Source organism: Cervus elaphus, chromosome 23 (genome assembly GCF_910594005.1).
Source record: "Cervus elaphus chromosome 23, mCerEla1.1, whole genome shotgun sequence".
Taxonomy (NCBI): Eukaryota; Metazoa; Chordata; class Mammalia; order Artiodactyla; family Cervidae; genus Cervus; species Cervus elaphus.
The window spans coordinates 54799642-54825595 of NC_057837.1; the positions used below are offsets into that span (position 1 = coordinate 54799642).

At 55.2% G+C, this 25954-nt stretch overlaps 3 protein-coding genes across 5 annotated transcripts in view; 1 reads left to right on the forward strand and 2 right to left on the reverse strand.

Moving 5' to 3' along the window:
• SS18L1 (SS18L1 subunit of BAF chromatin remodeling complex) overlaps nt 1-6119 on the reverse strand; it is a 28425-nt gene extending 22306 nt beyond the window's left edge. The window contains exon 1 of the mRNA XM_043885090.1: nt 5793-6119. Coding sequence (XP_043741025.1) covers nt 5793-5861 — 69 coding nt within the window. The 5' untranslated portion in view covers nt 5862-6119. The remainder of the gene's footprint in view (nt 1-5792) is intronic.
• A 93-nt stretch (nt 6120-6212) lies between these two features.
• PSMA7 (proteasome 20S subunit alpha 7) lies at nt 6213-11883 on the forward strand. Of its 2 annotated transcripts, XM_043885095.1 has the most exons (7): nt 6213-6451; nt 8475-8601; nt 9259-9383; nt 10008-10130; nt 10548-10667; nt 11314-11376; nt 11670-11883. In XM_043885095.1, the coding sequence occupies exons 1-7, from the start codon at nt 6356-6358 to the stop codon at nt 11760-11762; spliced, it is 747 nt and encodes a 248-aa protein (XP_043741030.1). In that variant the 5' UTR covers nt 6213-6355; the 3' UTR covers nt 11763-11883. The 2 variants fall into 2 exon arrangements, with proteins under 2 accessions (XP_043741030.1, XP_043741029.1); XM_043885094.1 differs by having other exon boundaries at nt 11314-11723.
• A 1693-nt stretch (nt 11884-13576) lies between these two features.
• Nucleotides 13577-24058, reverse strand: LSM14B (LSM family member 14B). 2 transcript variants are annotated; one of them, XM_043885086.1, is made up of 10 exons: nt 23767-24058; nt 21668-21831; nt 20424-20559; nt 19574-19690; nt 17358-17525; nt 17056-17133; nt 16697-16858; nt 16195-16345; nt 15189-15374; nt 13577-14708 (listed from the first exon to the last, which is right to left on the reverse strand). In XM_043885086.1, exons 1-9 carry the CDS (start codon nt 23891-23893, stop codon nt 15203-15205), a joined length of 1275 nt encoding a protein of 424 aa, XP_043741021.1. In that variant the 5' UTR covers nt 23894-24058; the 3' UTR covers nt 13577-14708; nt 15189-15202. The 2 variants fall into 2 exon arrangements, with proteins under 2 accessions (XP_043741021.1, XP_043741022.1); XM_043885087.1 differs by lacking the exon at nt 19574-19690.
• Nucleotides 24059-25954: the final 1896 nt, after the last annotated feature.

The following is a 25954-nucleotide window of genomic DNA, read 5'->3' on the forward strand; positions in this document are numbered from 1 at the left end:
AGCCCAAGTAAATACAGTCTGTCACTGTTTCCATTGTTTTCCCATCTATTTGCCATGAAGTGATGGGATGAATGCCATGATCTCAGTTTTTTGAGTGCTGAGTTTTAAGCCAGCTTTTTCACTCTCCTCTTTCACCTTCATCAAGAGGCTCTTTAGTTCCTCTTCGCTTTCTGCCATAAGGTTGGTATCATCTGCATATTTGAGGTTATTGATATTTCTCCCAGAAGTCTTGATTCCAGCTTGTGCTTCATCCAGCTCATCATTTCTCATGATGTACTCTGCACATAAGTTAAACAAGCAGGGTGACAGTATACAGCCTTGATGTATTCCTTTCCCAATTTGGAACCAGTCTGTTGTTCTATGTCCGGTTCTAACTGTTGCTTCTTGTCCTGCACACAGATTTCTCAGGAGGCAGGTAAGGTGGTCTGGTATTCCCATCTCTTTAAGAATTTTCCAGTTTGTTGTGAGCCACGTTAATGTGCACACAGCTGCAAACATATGTCCATCCTCCTCAAGGACATGGGGCCCGCACATTATTCAGTCACCGCCACTCTGCCCCTGTGAGCCTGGCTCCCTTCCCTCTTCACAGGACCCTGGACTCCTGCGGTTTGGGATCACCTGCCCTTCAGAATCTACTCTTCGCTTTTGCTCAATGTCAAGAATACCATCAAAGGGCTGAGACCATCACTTACTTACAAGGTGGCTTGCCTTACTGTACCAGGCGATCACGGGTTACCACAAGTGCAGTTGAAAGGACCCAACCATGTCATCTTCCTTAAAACAAGGAACCCGAGGCCTGGAAGTGGGGGTGGGGGGCGCTGGGCTGTGAACTGTCATAGCTCCACCCTCACTGCTGACCCCATGGCCCACTGCCCATCCACCAGCCCTGCAGTCCCAGCGCAATCACCCATCTGCTCAGGAGCTGTGCTGGCCAAGGGGGTTGGGGCCACATTTCAGGAGCCTCAGCTGCACAAACATCCAGCACCTTTGCCCTGGGGCCTTCTGACTCCTGTCATGTTCATGCAGCAGGGCACACAGTCATGGTGCCCGCCAGAGATCAGGCAGTCCAGACTGGCCTGACGTTGCCCACATCCTGCCACTTGGGGACATCAGCGCTAGGTCCCCTCACTGCGGGGGTGAGAGGGCGGCTTCTACTCAAAGCCTGGGGACCGCATGGATGCTGTCATCCAACTCCCAGCACAGGGCCCACCGGCCCAGGGAGCGGGCTGGGGCAGAGGGCCGGGGCCACGAGCAGGGCACAGTGGGGACACCTACTAGTGAGTGTCAGAGGGCCCCTGGCTACCTCCCCCTCCCTCCACCTCCAGGCTCTGGAAGAGAGACACAGCCCTGAGGAGGCAGGCTTGCGGAGGGGTCGGGGGTGGGGCCTGTACTTTATCCAGAGGCTTCCATCCTCCACCAGGGGGCTCCCAGGACAACATCTGGGTTGAGGCAGTGCCTGGGCAGAAGGGCAGAGGCCAGGCGGTGGCTGTTCCCTCCCTGAGAACACCCATATGGGATGCACTCAGAGCCTCCACAGGGCAGGTTCAAGTGCTCTCAGGGGCAGCACCCTGCCTCCCCACCCAGGGCTGGTCCCAGAGACCACAGTGAAGGGGACACCACCATTCCCACCCCGGGAGACCCTTCCCAGGCCTCTGCTCACTGGGGAGAAAGTGCTTTCGGTAATTACTGCCTGAGATGATCAATAGCAAAGTTCACAGGAGGCTCTGAGTCCCCAAGACCCTGTCAGTTGTGAATTTTAAAATGGCCAATCTACCTCCCCCATGAATTAGCCTACATTTTTAAGGCAAGTTTCAGGTCTGAGAGAGTACAGGGCACCCCCCTACAATGGGTCACCCCTTACCCCCGTGCCCCCACCCTGCCCCTGGGCACAGAGGTCCTTGCGGCCGGGCAGCCACCCTGCTGGTCCCTCTCCCATGCCTGACCCGTATCAGCAAACACGCCAGCTGCCTACCCCTCCATGAGCTCCCACAGAGCCTGTCCCGCCTGCACAAGGTACTCGGGTGCAGAGGGACAAGACGCTACCCCCCGCTCTTCAGCTAAGGAAGCCAACATAAACAGTGATGATAAAACTCACATTTATTAAGCAACTACTATGTACGAAGCAGCAAGGAGGCACCTACACATCAGCTAAGGCAAAGCAGCCAAGGGCCCCTCCAACACGCCCCAGCCCAGCCACACAGGCTGCAGAGACGGCGGCACCCCAACCCCCACCAGTGACATCCAGAGCAGCTCAGGGCAGGTCCTGGCCTATAGGTCAGCTGGCCAGGTACAGAGCCACTGGCTTTTCCTGGGGACACTGTCCACCTCCACCTCAGACCCTCTGGCCAAATCATGTCCCCCGTGGTTCTCACCTGGGTTGAACCTGCCCTCACACTACGCTTGGTCACGGCAAGCAAGACCACTAAGTGCATGACTGAGGCACCCCTAATCAGGCTGGCCCTTCCAGCCCCGCCAGTTTTGGTGCCTGATGTGAAGAGCCATCTCATTGGAAAAGACCTTGATGCTGGGAAAGACTGAAGGCAGGCAGAGAAGGCAGCAACAGAGGAGATGGTTGGATGGCATCATTGACTCAACAGACATGAGTTTGAGCAAACTCTGGGAGATGGTAAAGGACAGGGACGTCTGGCATGCTGCAGTCCATGGGGTCACAAAGAGTCGGACATGACTAAGCCACTGAAAAACGCCTGCTCTGCTCCCTGCAGACCACAGGCGGGACCACTGGTGACTCTCAACCTTTGAGACCCTTCCTATCCCCACTCTTTGGTCCTCCTTGTCTGATACGCCCCCGCCCCATGTGTCCTCCTTTAGGAGTTGAACTGTGTCCCTCAAAATTACCTGGTCAAATCCTAACTCCCAGTATCTGGGACCATGGCCTTATTTGGAAATAGGGCCCTTGGAAAAGTAACCAATTTATACTTGAGGTTACATGGATTAATGTGTTAGTTGCTCAGTCGCGTCTGACTCTTTGTGACTCCATGGACTGTAGTCCATCAGGCTCCTCTGTCCATGGGATTCTCCAGGCAAAAATACTGAAGTGGGTTGCCATTCCCTTCTCCAGGGGATCTTCCCGACCCAGGATTGAACTCAGGTCTCCTGCGTTGCTGGCGGATTCTTTACCATCTGAGCCAACAGGGAAGGATTAGGGTGGACCTTAAACCCCACACCCGGTGTCCTCATGAGAAGAGGGAGATTGGACATAGACACATAGGAAGGGGCCAGGTGAAGATGGAGGCAGAGGTCAGGATTATGCATCTACAGGCCAAGGAGCTCCAAGGACCACCAGCAATCGCCAGAAACTCAGAGAGAAGCCTGGAATAGATCCTGCCTCGGAACCCCAGAAAGGAAGCAACACTGCCAACACCATGACTTTGGATTTTCAGCCCTTCAAACTGTAAGAAAATTCATTGCAGCTGTTTTAAATGACCCTGTTTGTGGTAATCTGTTATGATAGCCGTAGGAAATGAATACAACTGCCCATCCCAAACGCTTGACTGATGGAACCAGGGTCACAGATGCTCCAGCACATGCTAGGCACTGACTGTGCTGGACACTGTGCCAGCCTGGGGACACAATAAGAACGGGTCAGCAACACAAAAACTTGGGAGCCCAAGTGACATGTCAAAGTGCTGCACTTACCACATTACTGCCAAGGGTGTACAAGGAAGGGGCATTTCAGTGGGGCCTTGAAGGTTGAGTAGGAGTTTGTGTGGCAAGCTCCTGTCCAAACATACTCTAAGGACAAGAGTGTACTTCCTGCTGTCTCTCTACCAAGTAGGCTTCTGAGGAACCCCTGGCTTTTTCCTCAATGCTCTGAGCATGAGCACATACTGTGGACACAGCTCATATGAGTGCAGAACATGTATTTCTGATGCCCTCTCAGAATACCAGTAAGAGAGCCCTGCGTATATATATTGACAAAACACCAAGGTGACCACACAGACTGCTAGTCCTATCAGGTCAAACCAGATGACAGCCTAAGCCGAAGACCCACCTCCAACAGTCAGCAGGCAGACATTCTGCCCTGCGATGCGGTCTTTCTGATCTGATGTTTGGGAGCAGTGCTCAAACACACACTTCTCCCTAGAGACTTGTAAAGTGCAAACAACTGGATGAATGCTGATGCCAAGGCAGCTTCAGGAACCGTGGCTACACTTGTCACACTTAGCTCCAAACACCAGGGTCCTCAGAGCCTCTTGGGCTGCCAACCTGTGTGTCTGGGTCACATGCTTGACTCTCTGCCCCACCAAGGGTCCCACATGGGGTGTCACTGTCAGGGCAGACCCTGGAGTTGCTGTCCAGGTGTGACTCCTGGCCCCACCGTGTACCAGCACGCACTCAGCCTCCCTATACCTGTCTCCTGATCTGTAAAATGGGGACGATAGTAACTCGAGACATTAAACGAGCTGAGACCTGCAAAGCCCTTAGAATAAGGCCAGTAAGCTCCCCATAAGGGTTAACCAAACAAATAAGAATGCTCTGTTTTTAAACCTGTATTTCTCCTGCTTAAGTCCTCTCTTCCCCATTTAGCATTTATGAGGCTCCTCCTTTGTCAAAACCAGTCACAACAAAAGTCTCAAACAGTCAAGAGGCTGAGGACAAGTCCACCAGGTCCCTGCAGGCCATCAAAGTCAATCCCTTCAGGGGAAAAACAGGCTCACAGAAACCAAGGCATACTGCAGAGGACCACAGGTTAGAAAAGAAAGTAACATAGCTGTCAAAAACACCAAGAAAATTCAAGCGGGAATGACTAACACCCTCTTTCTTCTAAGCTTATCTTCTAAGGAAAAACAGTAGGAAAACTGAAATCTTCATTTTCACAACTTAAGGCTTTGTTAAAGGTGCCCCCAAACCAACTGGGAAGGTTATCTCTAGAAAACCACAAGGCCGAACTTAAAGAACGTGGGCAAGGCTGTAAAGCGAATGTGTAAAGTTTCTGTTAGGTGAGAGACTGGCTAGGTGTCACACTGAAAGACAATTTGACACGCGAATAAGGGCAGCAAGGTTTGGCCGGCAGGTCGGCCCGGGGGTGTAGCGCGCTCCTTGAAGGGCTGCGGGGCTGCTGGAACTGCGTCCCACCCTCTGGATGCGCCCCTTTGTGCATCGGAGTGTACTTAAGCGGGCGGTAGGGGCCGGCTGCTGGGACCTATTCCTGTCGCCCCGTGCACCCCTCGACCAGTCAAGGTGCGCGTAGGGGCCAGGGCCGCCCACCACGCAGCGCCACCGCTTTCGCCAGCGAAGCGGATCCCTTGTGCACGCAGGGTGGCCGGCGGACACCACTCAGTGGGCGGCTGGTCCCACCGTCCTGCACCCCTGCCCACGGACCGTGGCCCCAAAGATGGTGAGTCACCACTGTGCCCGCGCGGCCCGCAGTCGATCCCAGGTTGGATCCGAGGATACCAACCCGCGAGCAGCATCTTTCGGACACCGCCCCTTGGGCAGTCTGTTCCGCCACACTGCGCCCCTGCCCGCGGCCCCTGGTCCCGAAAGCGGCGGGTCCCCACCGTGCCCGGCGTGGCCCAGGGTCGTTCCCGGCTTGGATCCGCCAACACCACCCCGCGGGCTGCCCCGCGCCCTGCTCACGGCCCACGCGCGCCCCCGCCCAAGCTGGCGCACGTCGGCGGCCAAGCGCGCGCGGGGCCCCGGCGGGGTCGCTGCGGTCGCCTGCGCCCCGGCTTTGTTCGCGCCCCGCGCCCGCCGGCTACCCTCGACCCGGCCGGACGCCCGCCCGCACCCCGCGGCTCCCGGGCCCCGACCCCGGGCTCCCAGCCCACCTTCTGGATGGTTTGCTGCGTGACCTCGCCTTTGCCTCTAGGCCGGGCGGACGCGAAAGCCACCGACATGGTAGCGGGCGCTGGATCAGCCCTAGATCATCGGGGTTTATTCTCCGGCTGCGATCGGCAGCCGGAGGCGCTCATTCTCCGCAGTCGCTGGGGGGCCGGGGGGCGCGGGGGGAGCCGCGTTGTGGGCTCGTCCGCCCCTCCGCTGCCGCTTCTCCCTGAAGCCCGCCGCGCCCCTATCCCGAGCACCGCATCAGCTCGAGGCGGAGCCCCGCACGGCGCCCCCGGGCGACCGCTCCGCGCCCCGCGCCCGGCCCGCCGCCGCCGCGCCACCCCCCGCGCCCGGCCGCCGGTGGTTCGGCCGGGCCCCGCCCCGTTGCGCGCGCACGTCAGCCCGGCACCGCCTGACGCCCCGGGACGCCGCCTTACGCCGGTAGCGTAATCGGGGGCGCCGGGGCGCGGGCGCGCGCGGCGCGGGCGCAGCGACGTTGTGACTCGCCGGCTGCGCGGCCGTGAGTGTGCGCTTTTCCCGGGCCCGGCCGCGTAGTCCAGCAGGCATGAGCTACGACCGCGCCATCACCGTTTTCTCGCCCGACGGCCACCTTTTCCAAGTGGAATACGCGCAGGAGGCCGTGAAGAAGGGCTCGACGGCGGTGAGCGGGGAGGCGGGGCGCGGGGGGCGACAGAGGCCTGGGCGGCTGGGTGGGGCCCGGGCGCGTCTCGCCGACCCGCTTCCCCGGGGGCCACGCTGACGGGCGCGCGGTGGTTCGGGATCCAGGGAGGCATGGTGGCCTGGGGCGCACACAGAAGCTGGGACTGGGGCGCCGCTGCGAGAAAGGAGCGCCGCAGGCGGCGGTCGCGAGGGCAGGCCGGGAGGCTCTTCGGGCTCCGGTTTCCGCGTACGGGCGAGCGGGGCTGTTGGTGCCTCGTCAAGGGCTCTGCTGGCTGCGGGCTTCGCTTCCCCGCGCCGTGTCCGGAGCCGAGCGCGCGCCTGCCGCCGACGCCATCTTGGCGGGGGGCCCTGCGCGGGCCTGGGGGGCCGGGGGCGGTGCGAGGGCGTGGGACTTGGTGAGGCAGGGCCCGGCCCTTGCTAGTTCCGAGGCGCTCCTTGAGGGAGTAGGTGGCTGCGGCGGACTCAGTCTGGACAGCTCCCAGGTAGCCGACTCCCCCCTCCCTCTCGTCTCCCGCCCCCAGAAAGTAGTTGCCCTCCAGGTCCGGGGCTATCTCGAGAACAAAGGGCGACCGGTGTCAGCATCGGCCTTGCACTTCCCGGGCCGCCGGCGCGGCGGGCAGGCTCCCTGCTGGGTCCGATTGCTGAGTCCTACCCCCTTGGACCCTGTCCTCGACTCGTGTCCCGTCGCACCTGAGCGGTCTGTCATTTAGGCCGCTGCTTCAGGTGTGAATACTTGCTGTCTTTAAGATACCTGTCAGTTTGTTTATCGGTCTAACTGGATGATGGGTTCTTGTGGGGTTTTTTTTCCCCCCCTAATCATTTAGTGTTTCGGAGGCCTGAGTAGGCAGAGAGAAAACACACGGTTCTGTGAATTTTGAAGTACTTTTTATTTCATGAACCTCGAAATTAAGGCCCCCAAATCCACTTTCTGACCTACCTCAGCTCAGCTTGAAGATTACTGGGGGAATGTCAACTGACACCCCTCCACCGTGGGCCAGCCAGGTGGCTGCCTTTGCTTGCCCTGACTGCTGCCTCTGGGTCTGGCCTTTGCAGACAGTTTATGAGAAAGCTCCTTGAAATCTGAAACACTGCCACCCGGTGCTTCTCTGCACGGGACACGGAGACTTCTAAACATCCAACAGGGCTAAGACCTGGCTCCCCACATTGAAGAATTAGCTGGCCCAGGTGCCTATATGGCCAGGGCTGAGATACCCTGTCCAAACTGAGAGAAGTTGCTTTTACAAGTGATTGTCTCGTTTGTGTCTGCTGTACTTTGAGTGCGTTAACTGGCAGCCAGTGTGGTTTTCTCCCCCATGTATTTAAAACATCTCTTTCTTGTGCTACAGTGTCAGCCATAAGCAGAGAGCCATGGGCCTCCCAGTAACAGTTGATAGTTGTTCACCTGATACCATACCAGGCACTTCTCCACTGCTGTGCACATTGGTTTCAAAAGTGCAGGAGGGGAGTTCCTTGGCAGTCCAGTAGTTAGGACTCTGCTTTCACTGCAGTGGCCCAGGTTCAGTCCCTAGTCAGGGAACTAGGATCCCTTGAGCCTGATGGTATAATCAAAAAAGAAAAAAAAAAAAAGTGCACAGGAGAGAGAGGGAAGGATTTGGGTAGTTTCATAATCACAGCAACATTGCTTTTGGAACACCTGACTTCACTGTTAAGGGTCTCACGCTCAAGCTTTACAGAGACTGATTCACTGGGTTGAAATGACACATGTTCACAAGCACATGGATTATATAGCAGTTATTCCTTAGTTGTGTTGTAACTGAAACTACATACCAGTATTTTAAGGCACAAGGCTAGGTGCCTAGATGGTGATGCCTGGGCTAGCGCTACCAAAAGTGGATTGAGACCCACAGTTTGCAGGGTGTGCATGCCCCCCTCCACCCCCAAGGGTGTTCACAGGCCCATGTTAACATCTGCTCTTAGTGGTGTGTCTCTGGTGGCAAAACCTCTGGTCAGTTTCGTAAGTGCCCCATTGATATTTATTGAAGGTCGGTGTTCGAGGAAAAGACATTGTTGTTCTTGGTGTGGAGAAGAAGTCAGTGGCCAAACTGCAGGATGAAAGGACAGTGCGGAAGATCTGTGCTCTGGATGATAATGTCTGCATGGCATTCGCCGGTGAGTCTGGGGCCAGCACCGTGTCTCTGTCTCTTGGAAGAACGGCCCTCTGGAGGTTAACCTGGTGAAAGGGCTGTAGGGGACATGTGGTTGGGTAAACTGGAATCATTTAGAAGAAAGATTTGGCCTTTAAGAAAAGGGCTGGCCTCAGTTTCAGGGGTAGGATCCTCCCCAGGAGGCTGAAGCAGAGGGGCTAAATGAATAAACAGTTCCAAAAAGAGGGGCTGTGCTGTCTCCTATATTGCTGCTATCAGGAGAAAGGTTAGCTGTCCACAGTTAACCGTGTACCTATGAAGTGGGGAGAGCTGGACAGCACCCTGCTCTCGGGATGTGCAGTGTTCTTGCACTTCTGTGGCTTCACTCATTTCCTCCTTCAGCAGGAAGATCCCAGTTCCCCTAGAGATTGACTTGTCAAAGACCTAGTGTGTGTGTAGCCTAGCACCCATAGCTCCTTAACCATGCAGCTTTCTTAGAGAATTTCACAGAGGCTGCTGGTCCCACTGTGGGGCTCTCAGAGTAACCTTGGTGCTGCCCATCAGGACCAGTTTTAGAACTTGTCCAAGGTTATCTGCTGTCCATGCGTGTGATCTGCACCATTCTTGACAGTTGCCCGGATGAGGCATGGCTTAGGGGGCATTGTCTTTGTGATTCTTGCAGGCCTTACCGCTGATGCAAGAATAGTCATCAACAGGGCCCGGGTGGAATGCCAGAGCCACCGACTGACCGTGGAGGACCCGGTCACCGTGGAGTACATCACCCGTTATATCGCCAGTCTGAAGCAGGTGGGTGTTCCTGCTGTGGCTCGGCTCTGGTGTCGAGCTGTGTCCTGGAGCGTCCTGCCACGGGATATCACTGTGGGGAAATCAGGAAACTGCACTTGTTCCACAGGAACAGTCCTAACCTCGACTTTCTCATCTGTAGTTTTACTGTTGTTTATCCTTTACAGTGGCATTTGTGGTGTTCTTATTTAGTGGTGTGGGGTAGTCCAGATTCGTATTTCTAGAGGGACATGATGTAGTTTTTGTCTTGTTCTGAATGACCAGTCACCAAACAGTTGTGAGGGGGCTAAAAGCCACCCCCACTCTTGGTGAGATTCTAGTCACCTGTGAACCTGGTGTGTAACCAGTTTGTGTCTGCTGTCAAAGTAACTCCAAGGAACCCCAGCCACTTTCCATGATGCATTCTGGTTTTCTAAGAATGAAAATGTAGCACAGGAAGGAGGAATGCTGAGAAACCATGGGCTCGTTTCATTTTTCACTTGAATTACAAGTAACCTGAACATGGGCTTAATTTACTTTCATCCTTTTGTTAAGATCTGTTTGGAACATGGTGTGTGTTTTATTTGCAGTGGGTTCTGGGTGGCCTCTGGGCGGAGGCTGCGATGACAGTGTCTCTTTCTCCACTAGCGCTACACGCAGAGCAACGGGCGCCGGCCATTTGGCATCTCTGCCCTCATTGTGGGTTTTGACTTTGATGGCACCCCCCGACTCTATCAGACTGACCCCTCGGGCACATACCATGCCTGGAAGGTGAGTCCCTGACGAAAAAGGAGCTTGGGGCCATTTTGCCTGTAGAAGCAGTTTTGGAGGCTGTTAGGGACCTTGAGCTGGCCTCATCTTATAGAGGGATGTATGCATACACACGTTTTGTGCTCATGACACTTGTGATGCGGAAGCCGGGAAGTAGTTCAGTGTTGATGTTTGGGAGCAAAGGACAGTGAGCTGTAAGGACACGTGGCGTATGCAAGATGCCCGTATGTCTTTTCATTAAGAGTCCCATTCTTGGTGGGTATGAGCACCAACTCCAAATAGCCCTTTGCAAAAAGAAGCCATGGGGCAGGGCTTTCCCCAGCCCGGCTGCCTCTCCACAGCACGCAGGAGCAGGGTGGCACTGGCTGGCTCTGGATCGTTGCATTCTGTGCCATGTAACACACATCCCTGTTTCAGGCCAATGCTATAGGCCGGGGTGCCAAGTCAGTGCGTGAATTCCTGGAGAAGAATTACACTGACGAAGCCATTGAAACAGATGATCTGACTATTAAGCTGGTTATCAAGGCCCTTCTGGAAGTAAGTTTGTGTTTGAAACCTGGGCAAGATGTAGACACCCATGCCATGGTGGTGGTGGTACTTGGCCTGGGGAATGGACAGCATGGGATAGAACAGCCTAATGTATAGGCAACAAGGAGAGGCACAGGCACTCACAGTACCACCAGGCACCACTTTAGTGCTTTGTCAGCTCCTTACACATCTGGGGCAGTCAGGGTACCAAGTGGCTAAGCTGGCCTAGAGTTCAGACTTTCTGAGGCTTAAGCTATGGCTAGAGTCAGAAGAACTGGGAATAATGGGTGGGAGCTGTGATGTCTGACTTTGTCAAGACCTTGGAGGTGCTGGGAGTGAAGCCAAGAGGCAGAGGGGGATTACAGCTTTAAGGCTAGGCTGGGGCTCAGGCCTCGGTGGTGGGGCAGGCTGCGAGCAGTTGGCAGGGCCCTGAGTACATGTGCTGCAGGAGGAGAAACAGACAGCAAGCCTGCCCAAACCCAGCTGCCCCAAGACAGGAGGAGTGCAGATATCCCGAAGGACTGCATCAGCGTGCAGCTGGGACACCCCGGTGTCCCACCCCTCCCCTTGTGTGGCAGTTCTGGGTTCAGGTTCACGGGGCACTAAGTCTAGTTGAGGTGGGTGAGGTGTCTAACACGCTTTTCTCCCCTCGAAGGTGGTTCAGTCAGGTGGCAAAAACATAGAGCTGGCTGTCATGAGGCGAGATCAACCCCTCAAGGTAATCACCAAGTTGGTTTGCTGTCCTTCTCTTTGGGTATGTTCCCAGTGGTCTGAGCAGGGGGCAGTGCACATTCAGAACTGCTCTAGCACCAAGAAATGTTCTTTCCAGGGGGCCCCACACAAGTGGAAAAGAAAACATTCCCACATTGACCATCTACACATTGGTTCCACCTTGTCCCCTGGGTCAGCCACATGTGACTTCGCTCTCCTGTAGAAGCAGCCAGAGGGGGCATCTGGGACTTAGGTTTGGGGGCACCTTGTGTGGCTAACCGTACACTGTTCCTTTGGTAGATTTTAAATCCTGAAGAGATTGAGAAATATGTTGCTGAGATTGAAAAAGAAAAAGAAGAAAATGAAAAGAAGAAACAAAAGAAAGCATCATGATGAAATGAAATTTTGCTTGTAATGATTTTTTTAAATTCAAATCATGGCTGATTTCCAAAACGATACGTATGCGTTTCCATTCCAAGTGTCCTACAATAAATCTGCCTATTTTTTAACCTTTCTTTCAGAGGTGAATGCATCTTTTAGGTGTACAGATAGCTCTTTAGGGAACTTGCTCACTTTGGGTCTCTGGAGCATTCCTTCCCACTCCTCACCAGGCTCTAAGACAAGGTGATGGCTGAGTGGGATCCCTCCCTTGGGATTTGTGGAAAGGCTGTACGGGGCAGTAGACAACAGGTGCCATGGAGGCAGAAACTTGGGGTTTCTCCACACAGGATGACAATTTCTTTTCACATTTTGTTGGAGTCCTTGATCAATGTATGACGTCAGGACACAAGGCCAGACTGTGCTCAGTTTAAACCAGGAGCTCACTTTGCAGCACAGCTCTGGAACTGGTCTTGAATTTCTGGTTCTAGTAAATCAAGTCAGCATTCCTCCTGTTTTGATCCTTAAAGACTTCTGGTCCCTACCCACTCTCCCTCTTTAGCCCGAAAGATGATCCTTCTTTTAGCTTCCAGCCCACTTACAGGGTAAGTAATGGTCCTCAGCTTTGCCTCGGTAGGAAAACCCCAACCACCCACTTTGCCCGCATAGCTCTTGTGGGCTCTGCCACCAGCTTTAGCAATGGCATTGCCTTTTGGCTTCCAGTACTGCAGGAGAACCCAGAGGGCTTTCTTGAGTCTCTGGGCTGGTGGTCTCTTGTGACTGCACTGGTAGTACTCTAGGGCTCTGCTCTGTCTTGTCTATGGTTTTTCTTGAACTGAGTTCTCAGTTCAATGGATTATATCCATCCATCAGACTTCTAAAGAGTACCGGGAATTCCCTGGTGGTCCAGGAGCAGGACTTAGCACTTTCACTGCTGAGGGTCCCGTTCATTCACTCTTTGGTCGGGAAACTAAGATCCCATAAGCCACACAGCACAGCCAAAACAGTCAAGAGGCCTAGATACATTGTAAACTCAGCCTGAAGTGTCTAGTTGTCACAATGATTGTCAGTTTAAATTTCTAATAGCAAGGTTAGTCATAGGTGGTAAACTGTGACTTAACTACATTTAGACTCTTTAGCAGAGAAATACCTGTTGAGCTTGAGTGTGGAGTCACCTACCTAGTTTAGAGTTAGTGTTTAGGCTGGTTGTATCCAGCAAGTCAGCTGTGGAAGGTGTTTATTTTTCATTGGTCAAAGATGTCAGTCGCTCAAATGGAAAGTTGCCAAGAATTTGTTCAAATTCTGCAACTACCACCAGGGCTCAGGACCTGCTAGGAGTGGTGGACTGCCCAGAAGAGGACGTTGGCCAGAGCACAAGGCTGGGTCCACCTGCTGCCTGGCCCTGCCCTGAGACTGCCTTTGAGAAACCACCTGGACGCTCATTAACAGTGATGTGAGGCGTGTCCATCTGGAAGCAACCAGGTCTCTGCTTTTCTCTGTGGTCCAAAGGTCCAGCCCTGTAACATGTTATAAAGCATCAACATGAAGTTCTGGGGTGTGGAAGCTGCATTAAGGTAGCAAACCTTCTGAAGCTGGTTCTTTAAACCAGTGTTCCAAGCGTCTAGAGAGCAGGATCACTGACCCCAGAAGGGCCTGGCTGATGGCCCACATCCAGACTGACCAGGTCTTGCTCACAGCACCAGGTGTCCCCAGAGATCTGACCAGCTCAAGGCCTGAACAGCACACACACAGCATGCATATGGGATGGGCATGTTAACCCTGATGTAATTTAGGCAACAGAGTCAACAGGACTATTTCTAGAGCGAGAGAAGAGTTTTAAAGGTTTGCGTGTTTATTTATAATTACAAGTTTACATTACTCCAACAGGGCAACCCCACCGCTATGCTCTAATTCTTAGCCATGAAGTCCTACAAAAATAAACCTAAGCCTTTACAGTAACTTAATACAGAACTAAAACCTTTATACCTACTTAAAGGGATTTAGTTACCAAGGTGCTTATGTTCACCACAATGCCCTGTCAGAGGGAACATGCTTCTACTAAAGGTCTCATGCAATGAATTTATATTCCCACCCTCCCCTCCACCTACCAGTAAAACAAAAACATGGAACTATTTACAACTGAGAAGAAATATGCTCTTGGGTCAATCGACCTCGCAAAAAAAAAGACTGGCTCATTTCCAAGTGGATGAGACACCGAACAGTGTTCGGCCTGAGTCCAACACTGACTGGCCTGGGTCAGGGACTGGTGAGGACAGGCACGCCACAGAGGGGCTTGTCCTGGGTGTTCACCCCACCCCGATTCCTATGAAGTCATGCTCCAAGTGACAGCTCACCTCCAGGAGCCCCCCACCCCGACCCCACCAGCCCCTACCTTGACATTGCCCCTTGGGATGTCAGGGTCATCTGCTTTGCTTATACAACATGATCCGTGGGACACCGCACTTTCCCTGCCCTAGGCCCACCCGCCCCCACATGCCCCCGTGCTGGCCATGCCCGGCTCCCGGGCCCCACCTGTGGCAGTGGGGGTGCCAGGCCAACAGCACCCGCGGCCAGTTGAGTTACAGAGATGCGTTTGGCTGCTGCATTTGCCAAATGAAATTTGGTTCCACCTTAAAGTCAGAACTGTCCAAGAAAGGTCACAAAATGAGGATCACGCTTTCGCTCTAGAATCTTTCTGCAGAACACCAAAACCTTACAATCAGGCTGTGCACAACTAAAAACGAAAAATAGGCTAGGACACCTCAGAGCGGTTTCCCATGTACACTTCCCCAAACAAGAGGTTCTAACTCAGACCACATCCAAGTTCAGTCCAAAATTTAAGTAGTAGCGCGGAACTTTCCAAACTCAGTAAACGAAGTGACCATGTCTCCCCCAGTAAGTGCAGCGTTCTCCATCATCCTCGTAGACACGGCCTGGCACCCGTGCTGCTTCAGCAAGAGCCTTCAAGAAGACATGACACCTATGAGTGTCTCACCAGGCAGCTCCCCAGCCCAAGCCCAGCACACCTTGGCCTCCAATGAAGAATGGGCTACTCAACCTTCCCCCGACCCCAAGTCAGCCAACACAACCTGAGGTCATTTTTTGTCCACATTGGGGGTTGGAAGGCAGCTCCAGGTCCCACCTACAGCTCATGCACCATCCAGGCCCCAAGGGGCACACGTGATCCCCCTTGACCTAGTTTAAAGATGCAGACTCGGGGGCACTGCAGGGCCAGGCTGGAGCTGAGCCCCAGCTTGTAATCATTTCTCCTGATTGACCACACTAGAGAAGGAAATATCCCACCCTTCTGTGCCTGGACCCTCATTTTGACAACCTGGAGCCTGAGTCCCACTGTCCCTGAAAGCCCCCCAAGTGATTCATTAAGATCACAGGGCCCAGTCTGGCCACGATGCTAAAGGATCACGAAGCCCCCTCACTCACCTTTGGCTGCCTCCTTACACCCTGCCAGTCCCAGCTCTGTGGGAAGTCGGATTACGGCGGGTTGCACCGTTGCCCCTGCCCCCTCGAAATCCACCGCGGAAACTACGGCCTCGGAGGAACCTCCCTGACACCCCAAAGGTCTCCGTGTTGAGCTTCCTCTCCTCAGCCCACGTCGTCCGCCTGGAACTGAACCACAAACAAAGAATGTGAAACTAACTACAGCAGGCAGCTCCTCACACAGCCTGGGAAGGAAGGACAGATGGTGACTCATCACTGGAGCCATGAGGGGGCGGGGGGGCAATCCAGTCAGGACCTTGGAGCCCGAGCCTCTGCACTGCAAGGGTTCCCAGGCCTGTTTCCCACTGGACAGGTCTCTCACACCTGCAATGTCTTAAGGCCAGCACAAGACCCCCGTGTGCTCAGGGGGAGGGGAGACAAGAGCCTCTTCCTTTCCTTTCTGCTGCACCCCCAGCACAACTACTCCACTTAAGAACGAAAGGACCTATGTGTCCACACCATGCTCATCCTTCAGACTCCATTTACTGTCTAGCATGTTCCCGGGCAGCACCTGGGCATCAGCTGTTGGGTACTAAAACCGTGGACACCCTTGCCAGCTGCCTAGGTGGCAAGGGCCTCAAGCCAGCAAGGTCAGACCAGGAAGCAGGCGCAGGCGAGGTGGTGCAGAACTGAACATCAGCAGTACCAGCAGGGAGCACTCCACCCCCCCTTGATGGGGAAAGGGCAGCTGAACAAAGAGGAGCCTGGATCTGCGTCAGATCACTCCAGCACCAGTGACCGCCAGGGCTCCCAGGCCCCCACCTACTGCTGGTGCCACTGGGGCTACTGTATGCATGATGGTAAAAACTGAATGGGGGCCCAAGAGATCTGCCCTGAACCTGAGATCTGGGTTTGGTCTCCATGGGAGCATGCCCCAGTCTCAAGAGCGCAGGTACACCATCTCCACAGCAGCTCCCCGAGGCCTTGCCTTGTCCCTCAGCCCCCCAACCTGGTCTTGAGTTCAGAGGAGATGTTGTCAAAGAAGGACTTGGACTTGTCGTAGTAGCAGTTGGGTCCCAAGTGGTCCTCCTCAGCAGGGGCCTCGTCACTCTGGGTCACCACGGCCAGGTCCTTCTCTTCCCCTTTCTCAGCTTTGTCATCTGCACAGAGAAGCAGAGCACCGAGATGCCAGGGAGCAAAGCAAGCCCCTTCCGCCAGGACAGGCCCCACTGGGCCACTCCGCCTGACTGAGGCTTTGGGAAACACCCAGGAGTGTTCTGCACTGAGTGGAAGCTCTTCTGCTCCTCAGGGCTGGTCTCGGTCCCCCCTGCACTGCCCCAGGCCCTGCAGCCTGCCTTTGTCCCCACCTCCAGACGCCTCTCCTTGCCGGGACTTCCTTACATGGCAGCACGCTCTCCCACTGACCACCATTCCCAGCTGCCCCCCACCCCCAGCTGTCTTTCCTTGACCCACTCTATGGACACTCCTGGGGTGAGGGAAAATTTTCAGACCTTTAAAATTCAGTTTCTTCTTAAATTCCTTGTCCAGCTCTTCTCGGTTGAACTGGGCATTTGCACTCTCAAAATCAAAGTCACCTTCAAACTTGATTGTGTTTTCCTTGATGTTAGTTGGACGGCTTTGCCCTCTGGAGCGGTTCCTTGTTCGTCTGTTCCCTGTGAGAAGAAAGGGTGGCCCTGGCTGTTAAACCACTAACCCAACATTGCTCAGCGTGAGACAGCAGAGCAAGAGGGACAGAATACATGGAAGCCACCGCTGAACCCAGCCCCCCGAAACTGTCACCCACGAGAAGCAGGCAGGAGCCATGAGCAGAGCACAGCTCCCCAGAACTCTAAATGGCAACACCTGTTACCTGAGCGCCTCCTCTGAGGTCTTCTGTTCTCGTCGTTCACCTGCCCTTGAGTTTGCACAGCTGCCGGCTGAGCTACATCTAAGGCGCAAAAGGGAAGAGTTTAAGGCCAGCACCTGCAGAAGCAGAGCCCGGTGAGGGATGGGGGTGGCACCCCCAGGGGACACGTGGCAAGAGGCTGCCCTGCAAAGCCTATAGGGCTTGTGAGGTGTGGGGCCGGGGGGTCTACTTAAAAAATAGAGACCCCCAGGAAGCGCTGTGCCTGAGAACATGAATAAAGACCAGGGGAGAGAGCAGTTAAGTACCGGGGGTGGCCTTGCTGCCGGGTGGGGCCGGGCGGCCATTGAGCTGCATGCCCACGGTGCCCTTGCCAGGTAACAGCTTCTTGGAGTTCAAATTATCAAGAGATCCAGTCTGGACAGCCTGCTCCACCATGGGGCTCTTGCCAACTGAGACAGACGGAAAGCTGGCTCCTGAGTTGAGGAGAAGAGGATTTAAAAATGGAGAAAAGGAGCAAGCCTCACACCCCGCACCCTGATACTTGTCTCCCACCTGGCGAGTGAGGGAGAACAGGAAGGCAACCGCCTTGAGAAATTCTACTAAACGCAGCACAGCCCCGACCCGTGCCATCCCCTGCATTGAGCCTAGGCAGCAACAAAGCCAGCAGGCTCCCCTAGTTAGGGCACCCCGAGGAGGGAAACCCCTACCACCACCGAACACCTCTCAAGTGCCTTAGAAAACGCTTCCCCCAACCACACAAGCTCTAACCCCATGGGGGCTCGACAGTAATGAGATGCTGGTGAATTCACGGTCTGAGAATGTGTTTCACTCTGGGCCCTGCTGGACAAGAACCATCTCAATCTGGCATCTTCCAAAAAATGCAGTGGTCAGCCTTTGAAGTTAAAAATGCTAGAACATGGTCATTTTTGCTTAAGGTACAATAAAATCAAAAAGGATGAAGTGATGAAAGCTGACTACAGAGAAGTGACAGCCTGCGCTCTTCCCGTGAAGGCTCGTTTTAAGAGCCCAGGGTTCCCAGGCTGCCCCAGGAGTCCTTCCCCACCCCGAGGCATCCCTAGGCCTGAGGGCAGGAGAGACGCCTCGGAAGCCAGTCTTGGCAGAATTCCCAGCTCACGGGAGGGGCTCAGCCACAAGAGGAGGTCAGACAGGGAGGTCAGGCCATCTCCCCTCCCACGTTCCTATGGGCACTGTTGCAACGGACAGCTGAAGACTAGGTGGAGGTGCACAGACTTCTGAGACAAAGAACAATGAATCCTAACTATGGAGTAACTATGTTCGGAGGAGCAGCCCAGCACACATGAACACAGGACAGTCTACCTTAGTTCCACACACAGCAGAAATGACTGTGAGAAATTCCTTGTAAAGATCAGGACTCAGAAGCCAGGCCCTACACACAGGTACTTTTTTTTTATTTTGGCCACACCACAAACCATGCAAGATCTTAGTTTCCTGACCAGGGATCGAACCTGTGCCTCCTTCAGGGGAAGCGTGAATTTTTAACCATTGGACTACCAGGGAAGTCCCCACACTGGTACTTCTAAGTGTTCTCTGTGATGGCATTAATTAACCTAGACCACTTTCTCTGACAATCATGTCACTGAACACGGCCTTCCCCCAACAAGACACAGCTGCGTCCTACTCACACTATAACCAGACTGGGCAAGAACCTTGGGCTTGTTTGCTTTTCACAAAAACAGACCAAACTATCTTGCCCTTAGAGCAGTTCTACATAAAGAGCCCCGAGAACAACCAACTATCTTGGGCAATTTTTAAGTGGGGGAAAAACCACCGCAGCCATAGCTCAGATCCTCTGGCATCCATGCAGGAAAGCAACACAAGCAGGTTAACAGACTGACAGTAGTCGTGGGCTCTAACGGAAGCCCCAGGTACCATCGTGGACCGAGTCTCTGCAATGGTGAGGGCGGCGCACACAGCGCTCTTGTGTCAGATTGCTGGTGAAAGGAGAAGACCCAGAAAGGTCAAGAAACTCCAAGTGCAGGTGCCCGGCAGACAGGTGGCACAAACCAGCATTAACAAGCCAGGGATCAGGTCCACTATTCACCTGGTCCACAGCTCAGGTTGGCCTCCCAATTTTAATGGAGCTTCTTTTCCCAAAGATATCTGAGGCCCCCGATTACTCATGCCCTGGGTGGTGAGGAAAGTGCCACACGGATCCCAGAGCAGCAGGCGATCGCCCTGCAGTCTTCCCCACCAGAAACCGCAGAAAAGGGCCTTCTGAGCAGAGGTAATTATGGCAGAGGTGAAAACAAGCCCTGGACTCAGGATGAGTAAACAAAGTGCACTGCCGGTTCTTCCTAATCAGTCGTTTAAAACTGTGGGAGTCATTACTCCAGGACTGCGTGCAAAACCACACAGAAGCACTTGAACTGATCACGGGCTCAGCAAGTTATCTGCTATAGCTACTGTCATTCTGGGCTACTGGTTTACCCCTCGCTCTTAGCTCGCAACACGGCATGCAGTTCTCCAAAACTGCTGTTACCCTTGGAAGTGAGCTGGTGTGGCTCTGAGGACATGTCAAGCTCTGAAACAGGTTGTGGAGATGGAGAAGAACTAGGGCTGGAAGCCGCGGCTGAGGCTGGAGGGCTTACCAACTTCTCTAAAAGAAGATAAAGGAGACAAGAGCAAACAAGAAAGCACACAGGTGAGTAAGGACAGACCCCGCTCGTACCCAGCAGGCTCTCTCACGGGGCACTCTGTTCACACAGGCCTCATCTAGGAGGCGGGAGCCAGGTGAGAAAGCCTCCTGCACTGCGGGAGCAGCAGTCAAGATGGCAGGAGTCTTAAAGCACGACTCATGAGCCAAGTGGGCAATGCCTGCAACTCTGTGGTCTGAATACACTGCAAACCTATGGCCAGGTAACCCTCAGTCTATGCATGTAGAGGAGAATTTACTGAGCCGTGGGGGAAATTTCATTTTTTGAGCAAAGCGCTGACAGGAGAATGATAAAAGGATAGAATAGGTGGGTGTTGCATTTAACTTTTATATTTATAGGCTGACAAATGTGTAAGTGGTTAGAACTCATCTGTAATTACACATATCAGTTATTTCTTCCTTGAAGCAGTCGTACCACAACTTCCACCCAGACACAGGCTATTTTAAAGGAATTCTGATTCGATTCATCTGTTTTAAAACTCATACTGCTGCCTCTCTCACTCATTTGAGGAATTACTAATTTCTCACTAGCTGAAGGGGCACTGAGAAAGGTACATTACGCAGTGTGCACTACAATCTAGATGTGACAAGAATGCAGTGTCCCCACCACCAGGGTCTGTGCCCATCTCCTGGATGTCACAGCACAGGCAGTTCACAGGTGGCAAGGGTTACTCACCTAAACCCAAGGAAGCGGCATACTGCTGGCTAAGCAGGGAGCTGGCGGCCAGCTGGCTGTAGGGCGGCATCCCTCGGAAGGGGCTGTAAGGCACGTGTGGCTGGAAGGAGGAGGCCGAGCCCGAGCCCAGGGAAGACTGAGCAACGAGACACACAGGTGAGAGCAGCGCAAGGCCTCCCGTCACCCTGCCTGGAGAGCGCCGTGCAGACCAGCAAAGGCAGCCAGGCTACCAGCCTGTGTTCGCAGAGGCTGAGGCGGCGCGGAGGCGCGAGAGCCTCCACGACGACCTCAGAACCGCCAATTCCACACTTCATCCCCACTCCACCAGTATACGAAAGTCTAACACGATCTTCTCCTAACTCTATGAACCCCTCTGATGGCCCCCCGCTGCCTGTGACCAGAAACTCAGAGAACGGGGGGTATCGACTAGGCCCTTCCCCCAACATTCAGGGGCCCAGCTGTGCCACTAGGAAACTGTCTCCACGCGTCTCCTCTCTGGCTGCCCACCTTCAGGCAGACTGGTGCCTGGGCCCCACTGTCTCTCAAGGACTTGCTCGGGTACTTCCTTCTCAGCTTCCTAGGGACACTCATTCCAAACCTTTCCGAAGTCTGGCCTGGGGCTTCTTTATGGGTTCCACAGCCCAGACTGCAAGCTCCTACCTCCCAGGGGGCATGCTCAGCCCCAGAGCCTCCTGCAGTGTGAACCCCAGAAGAGTCAGTGACTATCGAAGTTTACAAGTCAAGAAAGTATCAGCTTGGGCTCCCTAGTAATCCAAGGCAAATGCCCTAATGCAGCAGGCAGGCATGTGGTATGAGACCTGCAACATCAACGTCCCGCAACTCTGAATGCAACGCCTGGACAGTGTAGAGAGAGCGAGTTCTGCTGACCCAAGTCCCTCCAAGCATCTCTGCTGCTCATAGCATGCCACTGGGGCTCCAGGCTTACCCAACCAGACACTAAGGACAAGCCCCCCAGGTGCATATCAGTAATTTCCCCTAGAAGCATCTCGCCCCCACCCCTCCCAGCACACCTACCTCCCTCTTCAGTACACCCCACAGTTTTAGAGGAGGTTAAGACCTCCCACAGAATACCAACTGCCTAGACAAAAATTCAACTACTTTTCATGAAAAGGTCATTCTTTGAGTTGAGCACTCTGGCCATGGCCAGATGACACCAAGTTCTACTTGGAAACCAGCACCTCTTAGAAACAATGCCCACAACAGAAACACAGCAAGGCACTTACTTGAACGATAGCAGGATCCTGGGGGAGCGTGTGCTGAGCTTTCGGAGGTTCACACACCGTAATATCTTTGATATCACTTCCTCGGAAGATGATGTACTCATAAATCTCCTCTCTAGGGGGGGCAGGCCTATCTGTGGGACGGTCTTCAGTACCAAAGGACCTCACTTAGGGGTTGAGAAAAAGAAGGGTTAATTTGTTGTCCTCAACCAAGTGCATTCAATCAGTCCCCTCCTAGGAGCCAGTTTCCACGTTTCAACTACTACCCACCCCCAATTATCAACGGAGAAGACCCCATTATCAACCGACAAGTCCCCAGCTGTCAAAGCTCCAAAAAGTTCTAGGTCACAAAGGACAAGGAAAGATTCATGAAGCTCAATATTCTCATTTTCAAACACAAACCAGCGCTCTCGCAAAATGAGTCGTCTGATTTACAGAACCCCCATTCACATCTGACTTAGCAGATTAAACAGCCCCAAAGCTGCTTTTTGATTGAAACTTCACAACACATCAGCCCTGGGGAGTCTTGTGTTCAACCGAGAAAAGCCGTGGGTTGAGTGCTATCCGCACCCTTCTGTCCACAAGCAGCCTGGGAGGAGCTGGTAGAGAAACAATGGGAGAGGGGTGCCCTGAACATGGACCCCCACCAGCAGTGTCACTGTCTCCCGGCGGAACTTCCTAGGGGGTTAACCCATAATGGCAGGGTTCAAGGAGCCCAAGCAAGTGTCTCCTCCTGGGATCTCTGAGGCACAGATGGGCTTGAGACTGCCTCTAACTAATTTGAGCACAGTGAGGACCAGGGACTACTCTGGGCCTCAGGTTTTCCAACCAGGGTCTCAGGCCAAATGCTGTCAAAAGTCAAGAGTACAAATGACGATATAATCTTCTAATACTAATACTAGTCAGTACTAATACAAATTAGTACTTATACTAACACAATACTAATAGTACTTGTATCAACACCTCCTGGAGCAACGCGTCCATCCAAACACTTAACTACTAGTCTTTAGAGGAGCTATTACCCAGAGCTGGGAACTGACTGCGACCTAAAGGCCTGGGGCTCTAACACAAGAGAGTGGGTGCTTCGCCTTGACCCTTGAAGCCCAGCACAATGTCCCTAGCCTAACAAGACTCACCAACCACATGGGGCTTCTATAGACCTGGCTGCACGCAGCACTTCTACGAGGCAGAGGAACGACACTAGTTACCTTCCCGGAGGATGAAGACAAAGGAACTTTGGAGCCACCTCCTGCCTCAACACACTCAGAAAGACTCTGAGCTCCAGCAGAGGGACAATGCAGCCATCTTTCCCTAAGTCTCCCAGGACTTCAGTGGGGTTACCAACGCCCGCAGGGAGAGGTCTGTCACCAAAGAATAAACCCACAGACCGAACGTCTGAATTAAGAGTAGGAAGGCGCTTTCAAACGGAGCACCTAGCCGCCAGCCGACGCTCTTATCCTAGCAGGAGAATCCATTAAGACGTGGTATTTGTTCAGGCTCAAGGCCCCAGCTGCTTAATAGGTTCCAGAAGGGCTTCCAGGAGTCGTTTTCTCACCCCCCGCCCCCCCAGCGGCCTGGAGAGGCCCGGGGAGACTCGGGTCTGCACGCTCCCCCTACCCCTCCCTTTCCCTCCCCTCCCCCCAGGGTCCGGGTTTTCTCGGCGCCCGCGGCCCCTTCGGCCCTAGGGCAGGTGGGGGAGAAGACAGCCCAGCAACGCCGAGCCCCCACCTGCAGAGGTGGGCTACGCCACCACGGAGAACGGGGGGCGGCGCCGCGGGAGCTGGACCCGCCCCCACCTCCCCACCCCAACTCCGGGCAGAGCCGGGCGGCCGCTCACAATTACGCCGCCTCCGGGGCCGGGAGAGCCCATTGTGCGGGTCGAGCCCCGGAGGGCTGCAACGGGAGAGGGGCGGAGGCCAGGGACGCCCCGGGGGGCGCGGACCGGATGCGGGGGTGCGCCGGGGGGCGGGGGAGGGGCGCCCCGGGAGGTGAGGCGGGACTGGGGAGGGGGCGCGCTGGCGAGGTGGGGGTAGGGCGGGGGCGCGGGCCCGGCTGTTGGCGGGGGCGGGGGCCGGACGGTTGGGGCGGCCGCGGGGCGCTACCTTTGGCGAGAGCCACGGTGGAGTTGTCCGTGTCGATGGTGTAAAGGATGCCCTCGTAGCGGATCTGCGCCTTGGAGATGAGGCTGATCTTGCTGCCCAGGTACGGAGTGCCCGAGGAGCCGCTCATGGCGGCGGCCGCCCGGCCGGGCCTGGCCCGCTCGCCTCCGCGCGGTCGCCTCGTCGCCCTCTCCTCGGCCTCGGCGCCGCCTTACCGCCGCGCGAGGGCCTGCGCGGGGACCAGCGAGTGAGCGGCGGCGGCGCGCGGCCGGGGGCTCTGAGGGGAGCGCGGGGGAGGAGGGGCCACAGCAGCCACATCCGGGGCCTGCGCCGCCACGCCCCGCCCCCACACGCCTTTCGCCCATTGGCTCGCCTCGCCGGCCTCCCTTTAAATATGGCCGTGCCGCCGGCCTGGGGGCGGGCCCGCGATGTGCGCCTGCGCAGCCAGCGCCGCCAGCCCGGGCTGGCTTTCCCCAGCTCTCCGCCCCACTTCTCGGCTGGCTCCCGGCGGGCCCCGCGCAGGGTGGTAGCACGAGACGCGACGGGCAGGACTGGGGGAGGGGTGGGAATCGGCCGGGGCGGAGCGCGCGTGCGCGGGAGGGGCGGGGCACACGTGTGGCGAAAGGGCGGGGCGCCAAGCTCTGCCTGCAGCGCGTGCTAATCTTCTCGCCACCCAGGGACAGGGAGCCAGTGGACAGTGTTAACGGCTCTCAGTTTCCCCTTTTTCAGCAGCTTGCCGGACATCTTTCTCTGGCCCTGGGCGGGAAGGCCAGAGTGCGCCCCAACTCTCCCGTTCCCCAGGGGCAAAGATTGGGGGCTCCCTTCCTCGGGGAGTGACGGAGGGCCGAGGTCACTGCCCGTGGGGTGAAGGTGGGAGGCCGGGGAGGTCTCTTCCTTAAGAGTAGAAGGTAGGAGGCCGGGCCATAGTCATTGCCTGAGGGGTGGAGGCGGAGGGTCCGGGGGCAGGGTCTCTTCCCCGGGGGCACGAAGACGGGATCAAGGTCACTGCCCAGGAGGTTAGGGTGGGGGCCGCCCCTCGCGCGTGGGGCGCCGTAGTAACTGCGGGTAATGAGCGCTTCCGGCGCGTTGGCCGCTAAATATAACATGCTGAGCGCATCTCCTTTAATCCCGCCCCTCCCCCTCTCCTGCGGTGGCGTTCCGCGTCCCTTAAAATAAATCCCCGCCGCGCCACCAGGGCCTCCGAGCCCCGCCTGACCTGGCCTGCTTGCCGCCTTGTCCGGCTCCGGCTGGAGGTCTCGCAGTGAACTGGGAAACGGGTCGCCCCTCCTGTTCGCCAGGCCCCTCTTCCCTGTACAGCCCTGTACTCCATGGGTGGTTACGTCTGCACTTGCTTTTTAATTTTTTTTGGTCTGTCTCTCTTGACATCGGATCAGAGGCCAGCATTGGGTCATGTAAAAGCTTAATGAGTGGTGACCAGCATTTTATAAAAACGAAACAGAATGAGGCGGAGAGCGTCTCAGGGAGAGTGCTCTGGCTCTGGGAACCGTTTATTTCAGGTACACGTATTTAAGTGGGTACTTGACCAAGATGTAAACGGCGTTGCTTGCAGTAAGTGCCCAGTGAAAACGCAAGAGCCACCGCAGTGAACCCCTTACCACACCATGCACTTTGGCTCTGACTCCCCATTTTACAGAAGAGCCCCAGCATGGGAGGGTCACCCAGCCCACAGGTTGCAGATACCACAGACTCCTGCAGCCTGCCACAGACTCCTGCCCTTGTGAACCCCCTAGTCCCACAGGCACCCCGCAACAGAACAGTACTGGGTTGGAGAAAAGGGAGCAGAGAAGGAGCAGAAGACAAGATGAAAAAGTCTTCTAAAGTTTAACTGCCGAGATTTAGCTGTGCTTCTCTGCTGCTGGAGGTGCACTGGTGAGATGGCCCCTGGGTTAGCCCAGCTCCAGTAAGAAAGGTCACCAGGCCTGGGGGCTTCTGCCCATAGGCGTGACACAGGGCTCTCCCTCAGCACAGTACAGTCTTCCCCAGGGTGTGCCTATGTGCTATCAGTGCCCCCCCCCCCAAGGTCTCCTGAGCACCTTAGTGACTATCTGGGCTGGGGTCCCCTGTGCAGCTGATGCCTCCCCACCCACTATCCAGGTCCAGAACATGACTTGCCCCAGGTCACAGGTTCTGTGGCTCACACATCTCGCTCCAGCCGCGTGTGCGCGGCGGG